General features: G+C 43.9%; 1 protein-coding gene across 1 annotated transcript in view; it reads right to left on the bottom strand.

The window, feature by feature from the left end:
* Positions 1 to 870: 870 nt before the first annotated feature.
* The window catches only part of ELP1 (elongator acetyltransferase complex subunit 1), a 35,330-nt gene continuing 19,796 nt past the window's right edge, over positions 871 to 16,404 (bottom strand). Inside the window, exons 24-36 of the mRNA XM_064736729.1 lie at positions 15,505 to 15,653; positions 14,547 to 14,670; positions 14,031 to 14,128; positions 12,618 to 12,819; positions 11,636 to 11,697; positions 10,783 to 10,845; positions 10,607 to 10,667; positions 9,916 to 10,029; positions 9,154 to 9,265; positions 7,904 to 8,031; positions 7,358 to 7,512; positions 6,285 to 6,363; positions 871 to 5,283 (exon numbers count right to left, since the gene is read on the bottom strand). Of these exons, the coding sequence (XP_064592799.1) occupies positions 5,216 to 5,283; positions 6,285 to 6,363; positions 7,358 to 7,512; positions 7,904 to 8,031; positions 9,154 to 9,265; positions 9,916 to 10,029; positions 10,607 to 10,667; positions 10,783 to 10,845; positions 11,636 to 11,697; positions 12,618 to 12,819; positions 14,031 to 14,128; positions 14,547 to 14,670; positions 15,505 to 15,653 (1,415 nt within the window). The 3' untranslated portion in view covers positions 871 to 5,215. The remainder of the gene's footprint in view (positions 5,284 to 6,284; positions 6,364 to 7,357; positions 7,513 to 7,903; positions 8,032 to 9,153; positions 9,266 to 9,915; positions 10,030 to 10,606; positions 10,668 to 10,782; positions 10,846 to 11,635; positions 11,698 to 12,617; positions 12,820 to 14,030; positions 14,129 to 14,546; positions 14,671 to 15,504; positions 15,654 to 16,404) is intronic.

The raw sequence follows: 16,404 nt of genomic DNA on the forward strand, positions 1-16,404 counted from the left end.
GAAAGGATTTATTTTAATTCAGAAGCTGAACTGAGCCCAGATCTAGGTTTCTACTGAGAAAGGAAAGAAACAATGATCTAGAGGTCTTTCTCTTGACATTTTCTGCTTACCACTGAAGTTCCTCCTGTGTGTTAATGTTGCAGGCAGTGGTGTGGCTGACAGAATGTACTGTCAGTGGAGAGGCAGGAGCAGCAGCTGATTACCCCCACTTCGCTGAAAGGCCTGACTGTTCAGTGCTGCTGAACTGCCCCTCAGCTTGGGGACAGCCACTGCTCAGGCTCTAAGTGGAGCAAAAATCTCATTTGGGTACAAGGATGTATTTAAACATTTTTTATGTAATACATTTGTAATACACAATGACCAGCTTTACTGCTTCCTAGAGTAATAAAACGATCAAGGTTTGCAGTTGCTTGTCTGCATGCATTGAGGTTGATACAGAAATTCTGTGGTTTAATCCCGTACTGTTTCTGCAATCAGGATTTTAGTGAGCCTCTAATGATTTGATTGTTGTCAAGATGTGAACTTCCAGAAGCAGCAGGACAGTACTAGTAAAAATCTCTTGAGTCCAGATCTGGTTTGTACAGTTCAGCTTCATCCTAAGCCCAACTTTGAGTTAAGTAAGATGCTCTCTGGGTGAAATGGCTTTCAGTAAAAGAGTGCACAGAGCTTTTGTTACACAAGCAAAATGCTGCTCCTAATAGTAACACATTCTCTAAGGAGAGGGTGTCCTCTCTTCTTCCATTTCCCCATGCAGCAGCATGTTGCTGTACCCACTCAAATGGAGTAAATAATAAGTACATGTTGCTGGAAAATAATAAAGATGTTTCTGTCATAAAGTTAGTCCCAAAAATGTGCTCTTTCAACCTGGTATGTAAGAAGCCAAACCACACAGAGGATCACATTTATTTCATGCTTGTGCAGAGATGGGTGCTGGCTGGTGAATCCACAGAGCTAGCACACCCAGTTCTAGCCAAGCAGTGTAGCTAAGATATTTTCAAAATATCTAAGTCTGCACTTACCTGATGTCTAAATACCTGCAAACTCAATAGCTATTGGACAATCTTTTGCCTGCTTCAATATAAGGGTACAATGCGTTTTGAATTTATTATGTATGTTCAGTAGGTAGGATTCTTCAGTTGGAGGTGGGTAGTCTAAGCTTTAGAGATATGGCTTTCACATTATAATGAGCTAAGTTCATCTAAAGGATGCTTTTTAGCTGATTTAGTTAATTTCAGTAAAACATGGAACCTTGCAAATTTCTGTTTGTGTTCTCTTGTTTCAAAACTATTCTGCAAGACCTGCCATTTCCCACTTTTCTGGGTCTTTAAAGTATTTATTGTTCTCCTATGACTCACTGTGCAAAATCTTTTCTTAAACCATTCATATTTCACCAGAATGGGGTACAGTAAGCTTAACAGGTGGCCATGGCCTAATTTAAAACACCAGCCACAGTTCAGCTATTGCTGACATCAGTAATAATATGCCTTAAATTACAGAATAAAGCTTAAGACAGTAAGGAACAAGGACAAAAGCACAGCCTGTCTATGAATCCATTCTTGTCACAAACTAGGGCTTCAGCTGCTCCAGAGGTAAAGTGCTAATGCTTTGCAAAGGGAAGTAATTTGGACCAAGGCCAGTTGCGAATGCTGGAGAGCTGTGGTCTTCCTCATAGCAGACCCAGGCCAGAAAGGGAAGCCATGCTTCTCCACAGTGAAATGTGCTGCTTTTGGCCCATGGCCCATCACATCTGGGTGGGAGTCATGGTTTTAGAACTTCTCAGAGCAGGTCAGAGTGAAGCATGACCCCCTGCAATCCATCTGTCTGGGAACAGCGTGCAGCTGAGTCACAGTTGCCACACACTCAAATGGGGAGCACGATTCAGGGGGACAAGCCTGTCTATGATGTTGTAAATCAGCAGCATCACCAGGAGAACCACTGCCACTGGGCTGATCTCAGGGTGAGAGATGGCTGCATGTCCAGCACTGTGTGAGGTCACCACTGTATGGAAAAGGTCCGCAGGAATGGCAGCAGTGGGCACAAGCTCTCTGAAGCCAAGAAGGGGCAGCCACCTATAGGGGTAGCCTCAAGGCCACAAAGTGTCACAAGTGACTTTGTGTGTGGCTTTGCAGGTACTCACAGCCTTCCTCCAATCTTTCCTCTACAGCTGCTAAGTCCATACAGGAGACTGTGAACAACCAAGATAACATCTCTGTTGGAAGAGAGCTGCAGAATAGCAGCATAACCTTAACACTCATCAGCCAGTGATGATAAAGCATCTCCCATCCACACCTGGCTGTAATTAGATCTCTTATGGAACTGTATTATCTTCTGTGATATTGTTACAGGAATGAGGCCTAAAGCCAAGAAAGATGTGTTAAAGGACTTTCCATGAGATGTGCCATGAGATATATGAAGGGATTAACATGGGCTGATGGTAGGCTGATGGGGTGACGGGTTATCAGGTGGAGGGGCAGATGACCCCGGCCCCTGCAGCCATCCCACTGGAAAAGCGGATGGTACAAGAGTTCTATTCCACCCTTATGAAAATGCCACTGGCTTTGTTCTCTCTTTGTAACTCTTAATACTCATTTACAAAGAAAGTTCTCTCCCCCTCTTCTCAGTTTACAATTGCAGATGATAGAATATGAGACTATAGTCTCATCTCTGCTTCTCTCAAAAAGAATAAATTTATTCTTTGAAAGCCTCCAAGGCAGAGGATGAGAACATAACCACCTTGAAGAAAAGTCAAAGGTCTTACTCATCTCTCCCCCACAGCAGAGTTGCCTCTTTGGAAAGATCTGTGATTCTGACTTCATTAGAGTATACCTGGGAACACTTGTATTCACTCTATACTTGTATTTAGCAGGTGTGTTTATCACTGGAAGAACTATCATCTATTGCTCCAATGAACCACACTGTGCATCTGTTCATGAAACTTCCTACTGAACTTGATGGATTTATGTTCCTTCTGTGTTTAATGAAACTAATCAGCAGACAGGTGGAAAATATCTAACAAGAGAAACAGGCTTCCATACAGCCGTATTTGCTCAGAGGTTGAGACATTTTTAAAGTGAACTCCATATTTCTGCATTAATGGTTTACTTCAATTCCTGGTAACTGTGTTTGTAGGAGCCCCCAGAGATTTCCTAAGAGTAAATTCAATGTGTCTGTAAAGACACTAACTAAAACTGAGTATATTTCAAGATTACAGGCATCACTAAGAAAGCAAAAGAACATGGCAGCAGAAATCAAGGGAAAGCTGACTCCTAGCTGTTGCTGAGCCAGCAACTGCAGAAGTAGTAAGAAGGATATTCCCCCTTGAGGCTCACCCACACCAGGTGCTGCTCCCAGCTCTACTGCTCCTTATTCCAAGTTCACTCAGGACTCAGGAGGGAAAGGTGTAGGGGAAGACAGTAAGAATTTGAAGAATGATGTATAAGACTGGTCTTCACTTGGATGGCAGATTTTTGCCTTGGTGAGAGAACAAGAAAGCATGCCTAACACAAAAGGGTCCTTGACTTTCACCATCACCATGATGAAAAAACCAAAGAAATCATACTCATTCTTAGGCACAAGCACAAATCCTCAGTAAGCCAGGAGCAATTTTATCTTTTCTTGTGTTCTCTTTCTAAACAATAGGTTCAGTTGTGCAAGACCTCAGCATTTCTTGGCATCAGATTCAGGAATGTCAGGAATTACTAGTGTCAGTGTCACATTTCAGTTGCAGGGCCAGAGTGCTTTGCAGAGAAGCACAGACTCTTCAGATCTGGTAGATGGCTTCTGTATTCACCAGGGACTATGCTCTGCTACCATTTTGAAGACCAGGTCCTGTGAAACAGTCTTGCCCTGTAAAGACTTTCATGTGTTTTGCCATCTCAAAAGGCATTACTCTTGGAGAATCTCTTTTCAGTGTAGTCACAGTATTCGACAACAGGCTTAAGTCACCCCCACACAACCCAGAACAGGCCAGGCAACTCAAAAAAACTGGAGATGTGCTCCAATGCTTCACACTGAAAAAAGACTTTTACCACTCTCCTCCATCCAGCGGGCCCAAGCCAGCACAATACAGACAGTGCAAGACTAAATGGCCACTCCAATCTGATGGAGTTCTTGCCACACGAGAAGTTACCTGCAGCACTGCACATGCTCACGCTGTGCAACCAGAACACAGCTGTGCCATTAAACGACTCCAACAGACAGTAAGCACCTTGTTTGTAAGGTGTTTTTCTGCAGAACCCAATGGAAATGGCCTGAACACGACAAATGCCAGGCCAAAATTAACCAAGAAGGGGATGCCGCCACTGAGAGGGTTTCCAGTTTCATCTCCTTCCTCTGCTCCCAGAACTACTGCTGTTACTTCTTGCATCAGATGACAGTATTCTGAGGTAAAACCTAATTCTCAGTACAAGATCAGTTTCCAGATGACACAGTTCTGCAATAATGCTGCGCACTATTGCACTGTTACCAGGATACAGCTGCTGATCGGTCAGTGCCATAAGGCACCATTACTTTATCTTCTTTGATGTCAGATAATTAGGGTAGTATTACCCAGCAGAGTGAAACACCAACATCACTGTCCTGTTTTTATTCATGTTTTCCTCTGCCCAAGACCACCCTGGTGTGATCAGGCCCAGTTTCAATACAATGGCTGTTGGCACTGCAGGATTCACACTGATATAACAAAGCAATAATGAAAATCTGGTATCAGCAACACCCAGCTTCAGCAGAAAAGACATAAAATTTGTTTGGCAACTGCAGGAATTTGCTATTGGTACAGTCTTGCAGGCGAGTTCTCTAAAGCAGGCTGAAGTGCTTAAAATGTGGCCTGTGATCATAGCAGATATCAACTCTGGGAGGTAGGGATGGCAGTGAAGATAACCCATTCAACACTGGTGGGATTGCTTCATCCAGAAGGGGGAACAGTGGTAGGAGCTGTCAGAGCTGCATATCCTTTTGCTCCCCAGCCTCACAAGCCACCTCTGCAGTGCACATGAGAGCTGTGCCCACAAGTGTGACACCATAGAGAGCTGTGCCCACAAGTGTGACACCATATGGGTGGCAGTCACAGCTGCACCAGGTGGAGGGACCCTTCACTTCCACAGCCCTAGGAACAGTGTATCAGAAATACCAGAACAGCAATGCCTTTTGCAAAGATATAATGAAATTATTTGAAAAGTTAAGAGTTCAGAGTCCACAGAGATTCCTTGGTTTCCAGTTACTGGAGAAGATGCAGCTTCCACTGCACATTTTTATTGAATTTTGGTGGAGTCAGTACTTCAGGATCTGAAAGACAAATGGAGCAAGTGTCAGAACAGGGAGTAACAGCATACAGTTTCTTCAAGAGCTGTCAACTACTTTTGTCCACTTTTCTTAAATCAAAGGATGCTGAGAAACCTCTTGACATCTATAATTTCCCTGTAGTGACTGATAACCAGCCTGCACAGGACAGTGTCCTCAGAAGACCTGCTTTCACCAGGAAACGTCTGGGCACACCAAGTCCCCTCTTAATTGTTAAGTGTCACTGTTCAGAACGAGGAGGCACAGGCACAAAGCCACAACCATTAGTGGCACAAAGCAGAACCCCATTCATTCACCTGTCATTGGCCCATCATGTACCACAGTGAGCTCCTTCTGGAGTGAGTAAGAGCTTTTTCTGAAGCCAACCCTGGCAAGTAGCAATAGACAGGTTGCATCTATAGATTCCACAGAGGATCTCCCCAAGCAATTTCAGGACTAGCAGGGAAAGAAGATGTAGGACTAGGGGAAAGATGGAAGACTGAGGAATTGGGACCACCCTTTGCTAGGTCTCTCAGCCCTAATTTTGTATTCACTGCAAGGACTTTGAGAAGGCAAAGTGACATGACAGATTGTAGCCTGGTCTGGTCAAGGGCCTGCCTGACTGCCAAAGGCAGAGAGAAAAATTCAGCAGGTAAGTTACAAGAAGAATTATCTAACACGCTCTTTAAGAAATCAGATTTTCAACTCCCTCACAACAGACTGACATTACACACACAGTAACCCAAGAACAATTTACATATTTTAGCACAGGAGACAGTTTTAAGGTGAAACAGTTTTAGAACATGAATTCAGAGCAAAATAAACTTTATTAAGAAAGCTGCTCATTTGCCACAAGGCAGGATGGTACACCCATAAAGAAAGGCAAGGAACCACCACAGCTGAGTAACTGGTACAATTGCTGGCAGGTAGCAGTGTTTGGAGAGCCACTAAGCCCACTAACCTCCCTGACATTTCACACCCAAACTTAACTCAGAGACTCAACTAACCTTGTACAACAGGAGGCATCATCCTCTTTTGCTGATAAGCAGCCATAATGCTGTTTGCAGTTGAATTGGGTCCCAGGACCTGTAAGAAGAAACAGCCATTTTCCAACCTGAACAATTCAAGGCACAAGCAGGGACACCCTCAAAGGAAACTCTGCTATGATTGTCCAAAACCAGGAGACCTCACAGTACAAAGTGAACAGGATCAAAGTGTGATTGGTGTGATCAAAGCCCAGCAATGTCTCAGAAAAGTTAATACAGAGGCAGAAAGAGAGAATTGCTTTCACACAGCTTTTCATGACACAGAACTCTTATCCAGCACCTAATTCTTCACAGCACCATAAATGTCATGATTCAGCAGGACTGACTTCATTACAGCACCACCAATATTTAAAGTTCATCTGGGAGTCTCTGTTCCCTGTCACACAGAACAATTTTAGTCTGTCTTTAAGAGTCCTGCTAATCAGCAGTTGGGGGGGAAGATATTGGGGAACATTTTGTGTTCACCATAAATGCTCAGAAACACTTATTAGAAATAAAAACTTTTACTCTGGAAGGGAACTAACTAAAGCCCTTGTGATTTCCCTATTCTGCATTAAGCTGAAGCTTAGAAGCCTGACATAACCCTTCTTTATGTAACTTACTTCTTATGATATATGGTTCAGACTTAATTACCAATCCAGCAGTTTTTCACTTCACAAGACCTACTCTACTCCAGTACACTTCTACCATTAGGCCTAGAAAAGAGGGAGTGTTCCCATATTCTACAAATTGCTTAAGATGGAGCTTACAAAAACAAGTCACCACTAGGACAAGGCAACACAATCCTCAGAAGACCTCATCACATCCAATGTGGCACTCAGCGCAGGGGTGACAGTAGACTATACATGTGCCCATCTAGAGTGTAATGAATCAGCAGGTCCTGCCCAGAATATCTACTGAACCTCTAACAGAAAGAAACCCCAGATTTTGAAAGCCATGGAAGGATTCTAGGGTCTGTGCTGGAGAATGCAAAATACTGGTAAACACTTGATACTGTCTAGTGAGAGTGAAAGGTGCTGTAGATGAGCACAGACCAGGCTGACAGAGCTCTGTTGCAGGTCTGGAGTCCAGATTTCTGGGACCGAGGTCTCCATCAACTGCAAAACCTCTTCCAGGACTTGCTGCAGTGCCCCAGCTTGCTCATCATAACCAAAGAGCACAAGCTGCTTCAGAAGGATGTGTATCTCTCCTGCAGGAGGGAACAGAAGCAATAAAATAGCAATCAACACAGGTATACTAAATAAACAGCTGCATTTCTTTGCTATCAGCACACAGGAAGCAGAGCAGCAACTCAGAACTGGTTCTGTTCCTACTGAGCCCCTACAGTGTCTGAGAACAAAAACAAGACAATTCTGAAATGATACAGAGAAGCCTTCTTTTCTCTGCTCCCAACTTCAAACGCAGAGAGTTCATGTTATTCTGAGTACAGAGGCAGATTAAATAAATCAACGTTCAATGCAGAGAGCTGTATGGACCAGGCAGCTTTTCTCTCCAGCATACACAGTAAGAACAAGCACAGTATCTTAGCTGTCCTCATCCTCACAAGCTGCAGCATGGATTAAGATCACCAATTATCCTACCTTTCACAGTCTCAACAGCACGAACACTCTCTCCGAGGACTTCCAGAAGGGCAATATCTTCAAAAGGACTCCCCTCCTTCAGGCTGTATCTCTTACGCTCTGCCTTGCGTCGGTTCTTTGAGGATCGCCTGGAAAGAGCATGTTCAGTTACAGTGTGCACAACAGATTCGCTGTTAGCAGGGCTACACATGAAGGAACATCAACAGTGTGCATGAAGCTTGTCACTCAAGTCCTTGCCTTCTCCAGTGACAGAGGACTGTGTGCATCCTTAGGTGCTCTGACAATGTTTTCAGCTCTATTTAACCAATATATTTAGTGGTCTGAAACACAAGATAGGAATCAAGCTGCTTCTCTACTCCAAAAAGGACTGCTCCATGTTCCAGTAAGGTTAAAGCATGTGAACAACACAAAGCAGGAGCTGCTCCAAGCACAAAGCAGTAGTCACTATCAGGCAAAGTTGAGGTCCACTTAAAACACTGGTGGCCAGGGTCTGTGCATGGCTGTGATCATTTTAATTTCTGCCATCTCCAGAGCCTGCTCAGCTCCTAACCATAATCACAGGAAAGCAACTTCTTTCACAGACCAGACCTACTTGCATAACGTTCCTAAGTGATCCGCACACTGATGCTGAATACTAAGGCAGCATTCTCCTTCTTTTTTACATCTGGTCCACAAGAAAAAAAAGTGTCTAAAATGTGCACAATTTCCCCACAACTGTATTCTTTCACAGTTCAGCCAGGGGATTCAGAAGTGGTCCCAGAGACTACACCAGCCTGACCAGCCTGTTACACACCCCACCCCACATTGCAGCCCATACTCTTGAGAGCATTCACAAACAATGCACACAACCACTGTGGGAAGACATCGGTATGAGATTTAGTAGCAAGTCCCACACACCAAGTGTGAAACCTGGGCCAAAGAACACAAGGCATGTGCACAAGCTGCTAATGTTTGAGAGGCTCTGCCTGTATTCTCTGTCTAACCTTCTACAGCCAGCCATTCTGGCCATATGCCCAACATCCATGGGAGCCAGAACCCAGCGTCTCTGCTCTTCCTGTTGCACTAGTAGCTTTTGGCTTTTTCTCGTTCTTCCAACGAGAGCTAAAATAACCATCAAATGCTTGTAATTAAAGCAGCTACAAGGCATGCAGAGCTGCAAGGAGGAGCAAGCCAAGCATGAGCATAAGCTTCTAACCTCCTGAATGCTGATGCCAGAACAGTCACTACCTGATTTGAAGGCAGATACCTACGCTGATATTCTTGAATTGCTGTGTGTATATTTGCTGTTCATGTCACTGGCTGTCACAACACTGCTGGTTTCAGAAAAAAGCTCCAATTCCGGGCAATTTGGCACTTCATAATCTGTAAAACATGGTAACAATGGTCACAGTATGGAAAAAGGTCAGAATTATTTCAAACTTTCTGATTGATCTGTGTAGCTTGCTGGGAAGAGTCATTCTACCTGCTGGTGTTCTGGAGCTTTATGGCTCCCAAACTCACTGAGCCAGCACACAAGAGGAAACAGTAATTGTGAGACCAACACTGCTCCTCCATCCTGGTGGGGATCACACTGAACAGCACAGTAAAAGGGGTGATAATCTCAGTGCAGCAGAACTGGACTAGGACACAGCATTCTGCTTTCAGAGAATTCCCTGAGCCTGTGTCAGTGGGCAGGTCAATATGCCTATAGGTACTTGGCACGGAGGACATGCTGAGCACTGTCTCACCCAGTCAAGTTGGTACTGTGGAGACAATGCTGTCTTCATTTTGAAGAGCTTTCAGGTGCATTTTCTTTGCGTGAAAGCTGTGACCCAAGGAAGAGCTGAAAATACAAGAGTAACCACACTCCAAATACAGAGTGAGGAGGGGTTGAGAATGGTGCTGTTTTACTCCTGTAGGTCCCATTGGAGCTAAAGGAGAGCACAGCTCCATCACAGCAAACAGAAACCACACATAAAAACATGATCACAGTTTCTTATGTAGGAAAAAGTCATACGCAATTTAATACCAACCCTGCAGGTTCTCACAGGCCTTCTCCTTCAGCTCTCGCACCACTTGCAGGCGACTCTTATGGTGAAGAAATGCTGTTTTCTGGGAATCTAGGAAGATCAGCTGACTTTTTTGAGCTGATCATTAAGAAAATCAAAACATAAACGTTTGTGCAAGAGAAAAAGAAAAGCATTTTTTACACAAGCACAGTCCTTCAACAACCTCAGAAAAAAAATCCCTCAACTCATAAAGCAAGAAAAGGAAGAACAAGCAATAGTAATAAAACATTCTTCCTGAATGGAAGGGAGAATAAAGCTATCAAATATTTTTTTATTTCCAAAAACTACTCATCAAAGCTTACAGTACAGATAGCCATTTTCCTGGTCCATAGCTCTGCTGCCACATATGCTTTGGAACAAGGACTTTTCTGCTTGTTCATGGATATGCAGACACGGACCTCTTTGCAGCTTTTGACTGTGTAGTCTGGAAAAGCTCCAAAGGAGCCTGACTAAGCTAAAAAGGTCCCATGACACTGCAGGGCTTCAAGATGAACTGAGGACAGCCAAACGCAGATAACTGAGCAGCGTCAGTTAGGTGGAAACAAAGTATCCTTCCATACACCTTCCAGTACTGAAATGCTGCGACTTCCCACAGACCCAGCAAAGATCTTCTTTAGCCTCTATAGCACAGAGAAATATTCTAGCACAGACTCACCTTCCAAAATAGCAGGTTTCAAGTTGGTTTCCAATATATCCAGCCTACCATACTTGTGAATCTGGATCAGGGAAAGAGAAGGTATCATTCAAGGATCTAACCCACACCACAACCCTCTGTTTTTGCACTCTAAAGGTTTATTTCCACTTCTGTTATTATGGTTTGAAATGTCTTACCAGTCTCAAAGCCTCTTCCCAAAGAGTCCCTTCTAAGAGCAGAAGAACAGCCTCTTCATAGTCCTAGAAGGAAAGAGCAACCATGGGTTGCTGCTGCTGCTGCTAGCAAGACATGTTCAGGTAGAAGCTATTCAGATGGCTATTTCTACACAGCAGTATCCCAGTCAAGAGAGGAAAACACTACTATGCCAGCTATGTCAAGGTGTTGACGACATAAAAACCCAAACAAGCAAACAAAACCCACAAACCAACTCAGCAAATCTATGTTACTTCTCCCACACTAAGGGGAAATCCCTCTGGAACTCTGTCTTCCTTATTCCAGTCCTCATGCTTCGCCTCCCTGAGACAAAACAGAGCTGAAACATTTTTCGTATCAAAGCATGGGAGGCTTTACAAGTGGAAAAACTCAGAGACACAGCATTTATCCCCAGCCTGCTCATGGCATCACCCAGGCCTGCTCTGCCCTCCCCAAGAGGGCCCTTGGCAGAATGTTTTGCTGTCAGCATGCATGGAGTCACATGTGGTGCAGAACAGAGGAAACACGGTGTATCTTGTTGTAATCTTCACTGCCGTGTTGTTCTTGCCTCGCTGCTGGGGCTCTTCTCCATTCTCTGCCACACACTCCTTCCTTTCTTCTCAGGGGCTCCTCCTGGGCTCTCGACCCACCCCTGTTTATCTCAGTTACCTTCACGAGCTACAGCTGCTGCCCAACTAAGGACCCTGCAGCTGCAGCTCGTTTGGAGCAACTCGGACCCACACAGACCTTACAATACAACATATATTCAGGCCCCCACAGTATCTGACTGAAAATACTGGGCGTTACTGGTCACAGGCAGGAGGGTGATGACATTACCTGAGTGTACTGCTCCAGGAGTATGGCTGCCTCTGCATACTTTCTCTGTTCAACTAGTTTTCCTACAAGAAAAAGTGGAGTTTCAGCTTCTCAGAAAAACCTAGATTTTTGTACCAGAAAACTGCAAAGTAGAGGAAAAATCCCACTCACTGAGAGACTTTCTATCTGCTCACACATGTACTCAATTGCTAAATTACAGCTGTAATTTAAAAAGGGCACCATAAAAAAGCATTAAAGGCATGAAGGATTTAAATCACATTGACAAAAAAAGCAAATACTGGGGTATCTGACTCTGGAAGAGTAGACTTCCAGAAGCCATACTCCCTCTGTGTTAAGTGGCACTTCATAAACTCTGCCTCTGAGAAATGATGCTCCATTCTCTTGCTGAAATATAAGTCCACCAGGTCCACAACACACCTCATGTCTGACCTGTGCTAGTGAGTACAAATTCTGTGACTATCTTCCTCTCCTTAGGACAGCACACAGCTTTATGTATCAGCTGGTCCTTGCTGCTAGCTGGCTTCAAGGAGAAAACAAGATGCAGCTCCAAATTATCCAACAGCCTTTAAGGTTGGTGAATAGGCACAGCACTTGCACCAGTTAATGTCTACAGGCCTCAGTTACATCAGACACTTCAGTCCATTCCTTGGGGTTAACTAATGAGGCAATTTGGAAGAGTAGTCTGGCAACCAGCTGCAAGGGAACAATGCAAGAAGCAGTCAGCACCGGGCAGCCAAGGGCACAGTTTGCTTGGCAGCTTCTGTGTTGCCTACCAATTCAGCTTCAGCATCTTTTGGTTCCTTTGAGAAACAAAGGTCATGTGCAAATGCACAAACCTTGGGGAAACATGGGATCTTTGTTCTCATTTAAGAAAACCGCTGCTGAATAATGAAGCTTTCATTGAATTTCAGGAAAAATTGAAGTGAACCAGAAATAACAGCAGCCACTCTGCTCTGCACATTTACATCTTTTCAAGGCCTACCTGCCATGCTCCGTGCCAGGCTGGACAGCTTATCCTTTGTGTAACCAAGCTGTGATGCCATGCACAGGGCTTGTTGCCAGCTGCCACTGCTCTGAAAAGCATCAAGTGCTTTTGCAAAGACGCCAGCACGAGCAAATATCAATGCAGCCTGTTCATACAGCTGCTTCTGAATCAAGTACTCCCCATATGCATCACTGATATCCTGAAAGACAGGGACAAAAAAAAAAAAAGGAGAAAAAAAAAGAAAAAAAGAAAGAAAGAAAAAAAAGAAGGAAAAAAAAGAAAAAAAAGAAAGGTCAGTAGCAGTCCTCCATTGGTAAAAATGGAGGCTCATCAACAAAAGCCTCCTACCCAGCTTCTCCAAGGAATTTCTAGGCATGAAGTTTCTACCTCATTTCAAACTCTATCAAGCCAAGGGCTGATGATCAGCACATGGAGATACTTCACAGAGCTACAGCAAGTGACACAGGGGTGGTACCTGATTTTCCAAACCAAATGCTGGGTAAATTAGATACTACAGGAAACCAGACCCTTCCTCCTCACCCACATGAGCAGTTTTTGTTAGAGTATCTCTCTGAACCAACCTACTTTAGGAAACAAACACTGGCACAAGGGAACACACAAGCTCTGTAACTCTACAGGCACAGGCTACTCAAAGCTCACTATCTCCACGAAGAAGGGGTAAGTGGATTTCAATGGAAGGATACAGGGGGAATAATAAATTACTCCCAAGGAGTCACTCAGAAACAGATCTCCCTCATGAATAAAGACTCCTTTTTGCTTTCACAGTACTGCAAATAGACCAATTTTCTCTTTTCCCTCTCTCACTCAACTCCTCTTTGTACAAAGGCTTGTGTGTTTGAGTATTTACAGTATCTACATTAGCTTATATTAAATGTATTTAACATTTTATCTCAACCTTGGACAAACTGAAGTTCTTTAGTAACACTGAAACCAGTAAGGGACACTATGTACTAGGAAACAGCACATCCAAAAGTGTCCAAGCTCCTCAGCATTTTTCAGAATAGTTTAAGGATAACAAATTGTCCCCACACAATCTGCAAGCCACACAGAGGTCAAAACAGGGAGAAGTCTTCCTGAGGTTATGAGTTATTCAGCACTCTACAAGATAGTGCAGCATAAGAAACAGGACTTCCAGATGCCCTCTGAGTCACAGGATCAAAGGAATAACAACCATTGAGGACCAAGTCACACAGGGTTAGTGCTGAGAGTCATTCCAGCTGTTATCTCAGAAGAGGGTCTCAGACAGCACTGGAAGAGCAACGACCTACAGAGCTTGAACATATGCAGCTGCAGTTTCATTCCTGCCCTCATGCAAGGTGCTGAGGAGATCCACACACATTCATAAGGGAATATAAACCTTTGACACTGCACTGCCATGAGCTTACACACCTTGTACTCCTGAGTGCTAGAGGGGTACAGCTTCAAGGCCTCAGAATACAGATTCTGATCCTTCACCAAGTTCAGAAATTCAGAGAAATGTTCAGGACCTGCAGAAATAATTTACTTTTTGTAAAAATTAAGGAGAAAGTACATGGCTCCCAGACGGTCTGAGTTCACAACATGAAGAATCAACTAGAGGTGCCTGGGTGGAAGACCACCCATTCTACTATTGTAAAATCAAAGCATTCACTTCCTTGAGGTTTTGCCTCAAGAGATATTAACCAGGCACAATTCACTTGAACAGGAACAACACAAGACTTCACGTGCCTCATGACCACAGAAGAGTAAACACTTCTTTCTTCCCACACAAACCTACAGCACAAAAAGCAAGTGGCAGAAGTTCACCACCCATTACCAGATGGGAAGATGATCTTATGCAATCCTTCTCTTTCTTCAGCTATTTCCCCTGAAAGGCTCTCCCAAACGGACATGTTACACTGCAGAAATCCTCCTTAGGACACCTACCACATTTGCTGAGATGGCCAAGAGCTTTTGTGTATCTCTTCAAGTGTCTGTCTATTGTATATCGCTGATAATTGGTTTCCATCTTCCGGAGGGCATTTAAGAAGGGCAAGTATTCTTTTGGGTCCTGCAAAGAACAATAAAAATGGCAATTGAGTTAATCTGCTAAAATCCTTATTTGCCCCCATCTTCACAAACAGACAGTCCCATACTTGAAAAAATATGGTAACACACTAAAAAAGGCTTTTTCCCCCCAAATGTAAGCCATCTTAATCAATTTGTGCACATACTCTTGCCAGAAATTACTAACTTGAATTACCAGGCTCCCACATGGATTTCAACAGTATCTAAGGGATGGCAACATTTAAATTCAAGCCTATGTGTCATATCAAGTGTTGTTTTCTATTATCTATGATTATGTATACATTTACAGACATAAGGTTGATCAACTTCCCCACACCAAAGGTTATAAAACCTGTTAACACGAATAGGGTGTCCTAACTGATGAGCAGCAGAATTTGCTATAAATTAGAAAACTCTGAAGATGCAGATGGGCATTTCAGTTCAGAGATTTCACATTAAACCCACACGCTATTATCATAGGAACCACTAAAGAAGCAAGAAAAAAAAGTGCAGAACTGAGAATGAAAGGCATGCAGTTGCAAAACTTCAGATACCAATCCCTCCCTTTCCCAGAGCTACTTTGCTCTGCTGCTCTAGAAGAGCACTGTTTCACCTTGAACACAAATAAATTTCCAGAGCTGTGCTCAAGAACCCAAGGATGCAGAGAGGTGACACTTGCCCAGCATCATCCCAAACACACATTGGGCTTCTGAGCAACAGCAATCCTGCCTGGGTAGAAAGCCATTACTACGAAAACATGCAAGCTGATCTGCAGACTACAGAGAACCTTTGAGAAAGTAGAAAAATAAGTTCCTTAGCTGGAACTATGAACCAAGACCTTTTGAGACTTTTCTGCCACCATGACGACTAAATCAAAATCATACGTCCCCAAGGAATAATCATATAATTCATTGACATCGACAAGGAAAAGCAGGTACTTTAGTGCTTCTTCTGCACTCACAGCTTGAACATCTGGCGTAATGCTTTCTGCAACAAGATAAAACAGCATATGACCTGTTACACCACCAGCAGTGGAGCCCTGCTGTGAGGAAAGGATGCATCATCAAGCACAACCTCGACATCAGAGAGACCCCACTGGACTAGCAGCTTGCTCTGCCTTGCAGAGGGGTTACTTTGCCTTTACCAGGCAACTTCAAGGACCATCCCCAGCACAGCAGTGAGTGTGCAACTGTGACGAACTTGAAGGATCAGCACAGAATAAAAGCAAAGTTTGCTAGTTTGGGATACCAGAATCCAGAGTAGGAACATCCTATTCCATTCTGGGAGAACTAGAGCTCCAACTGGAAAGTGAAAACAGGTCCAGCTCTGGGGCAACTGCCAAAAGACGGAGTCAAAAGGGTGAGCTGAGGGTATGTAGAGCAGCCTATCTTAGCTGATATGCTGCTGTACCTAAACACATACTGGATTCAAGTCCATTTCTGGTTTTTGGCTTGCTCCATAAACAGCAGCCCTAAAATAATTTTTTCGGTGAACCAGGCTAATGATCAAAGTGTTGAGGAACACTTCCAGTGCAGTATTTCAGGATTCAGCTGTGCTGGGAAATCTGGCAGGTTGATCTGGCTCTCTGGGTGGCAAGAGCTCCAGTTTGAACTGCCAACCCCTTGCCTAGCAAAGGGGATAGAGACCTGTGATACACAGTAGGAGCTGAGGACTGCCAGATTTTCACAGGGATATACTGTGAAGGTATAAAACTACGCACAGGCCCAGGGGTTCCTTG

The sequence above is a fragment of the Zonotrichia leucophrys genome, chromosome Z, assembly GCF_028769735.1.
Source record: "Zonotrichia leucophrys gambelii isolate GWCS_2022_RI chromosome Z, RI_Zleu_2.0, whole genome shotgun sequence".
Lineage (NCBI taxonomy): Eukaryota > Metazoa > Chordata > Aves > Passeriformes > Passerellidae > Zonotrichia > Zonotrichia leucophrys.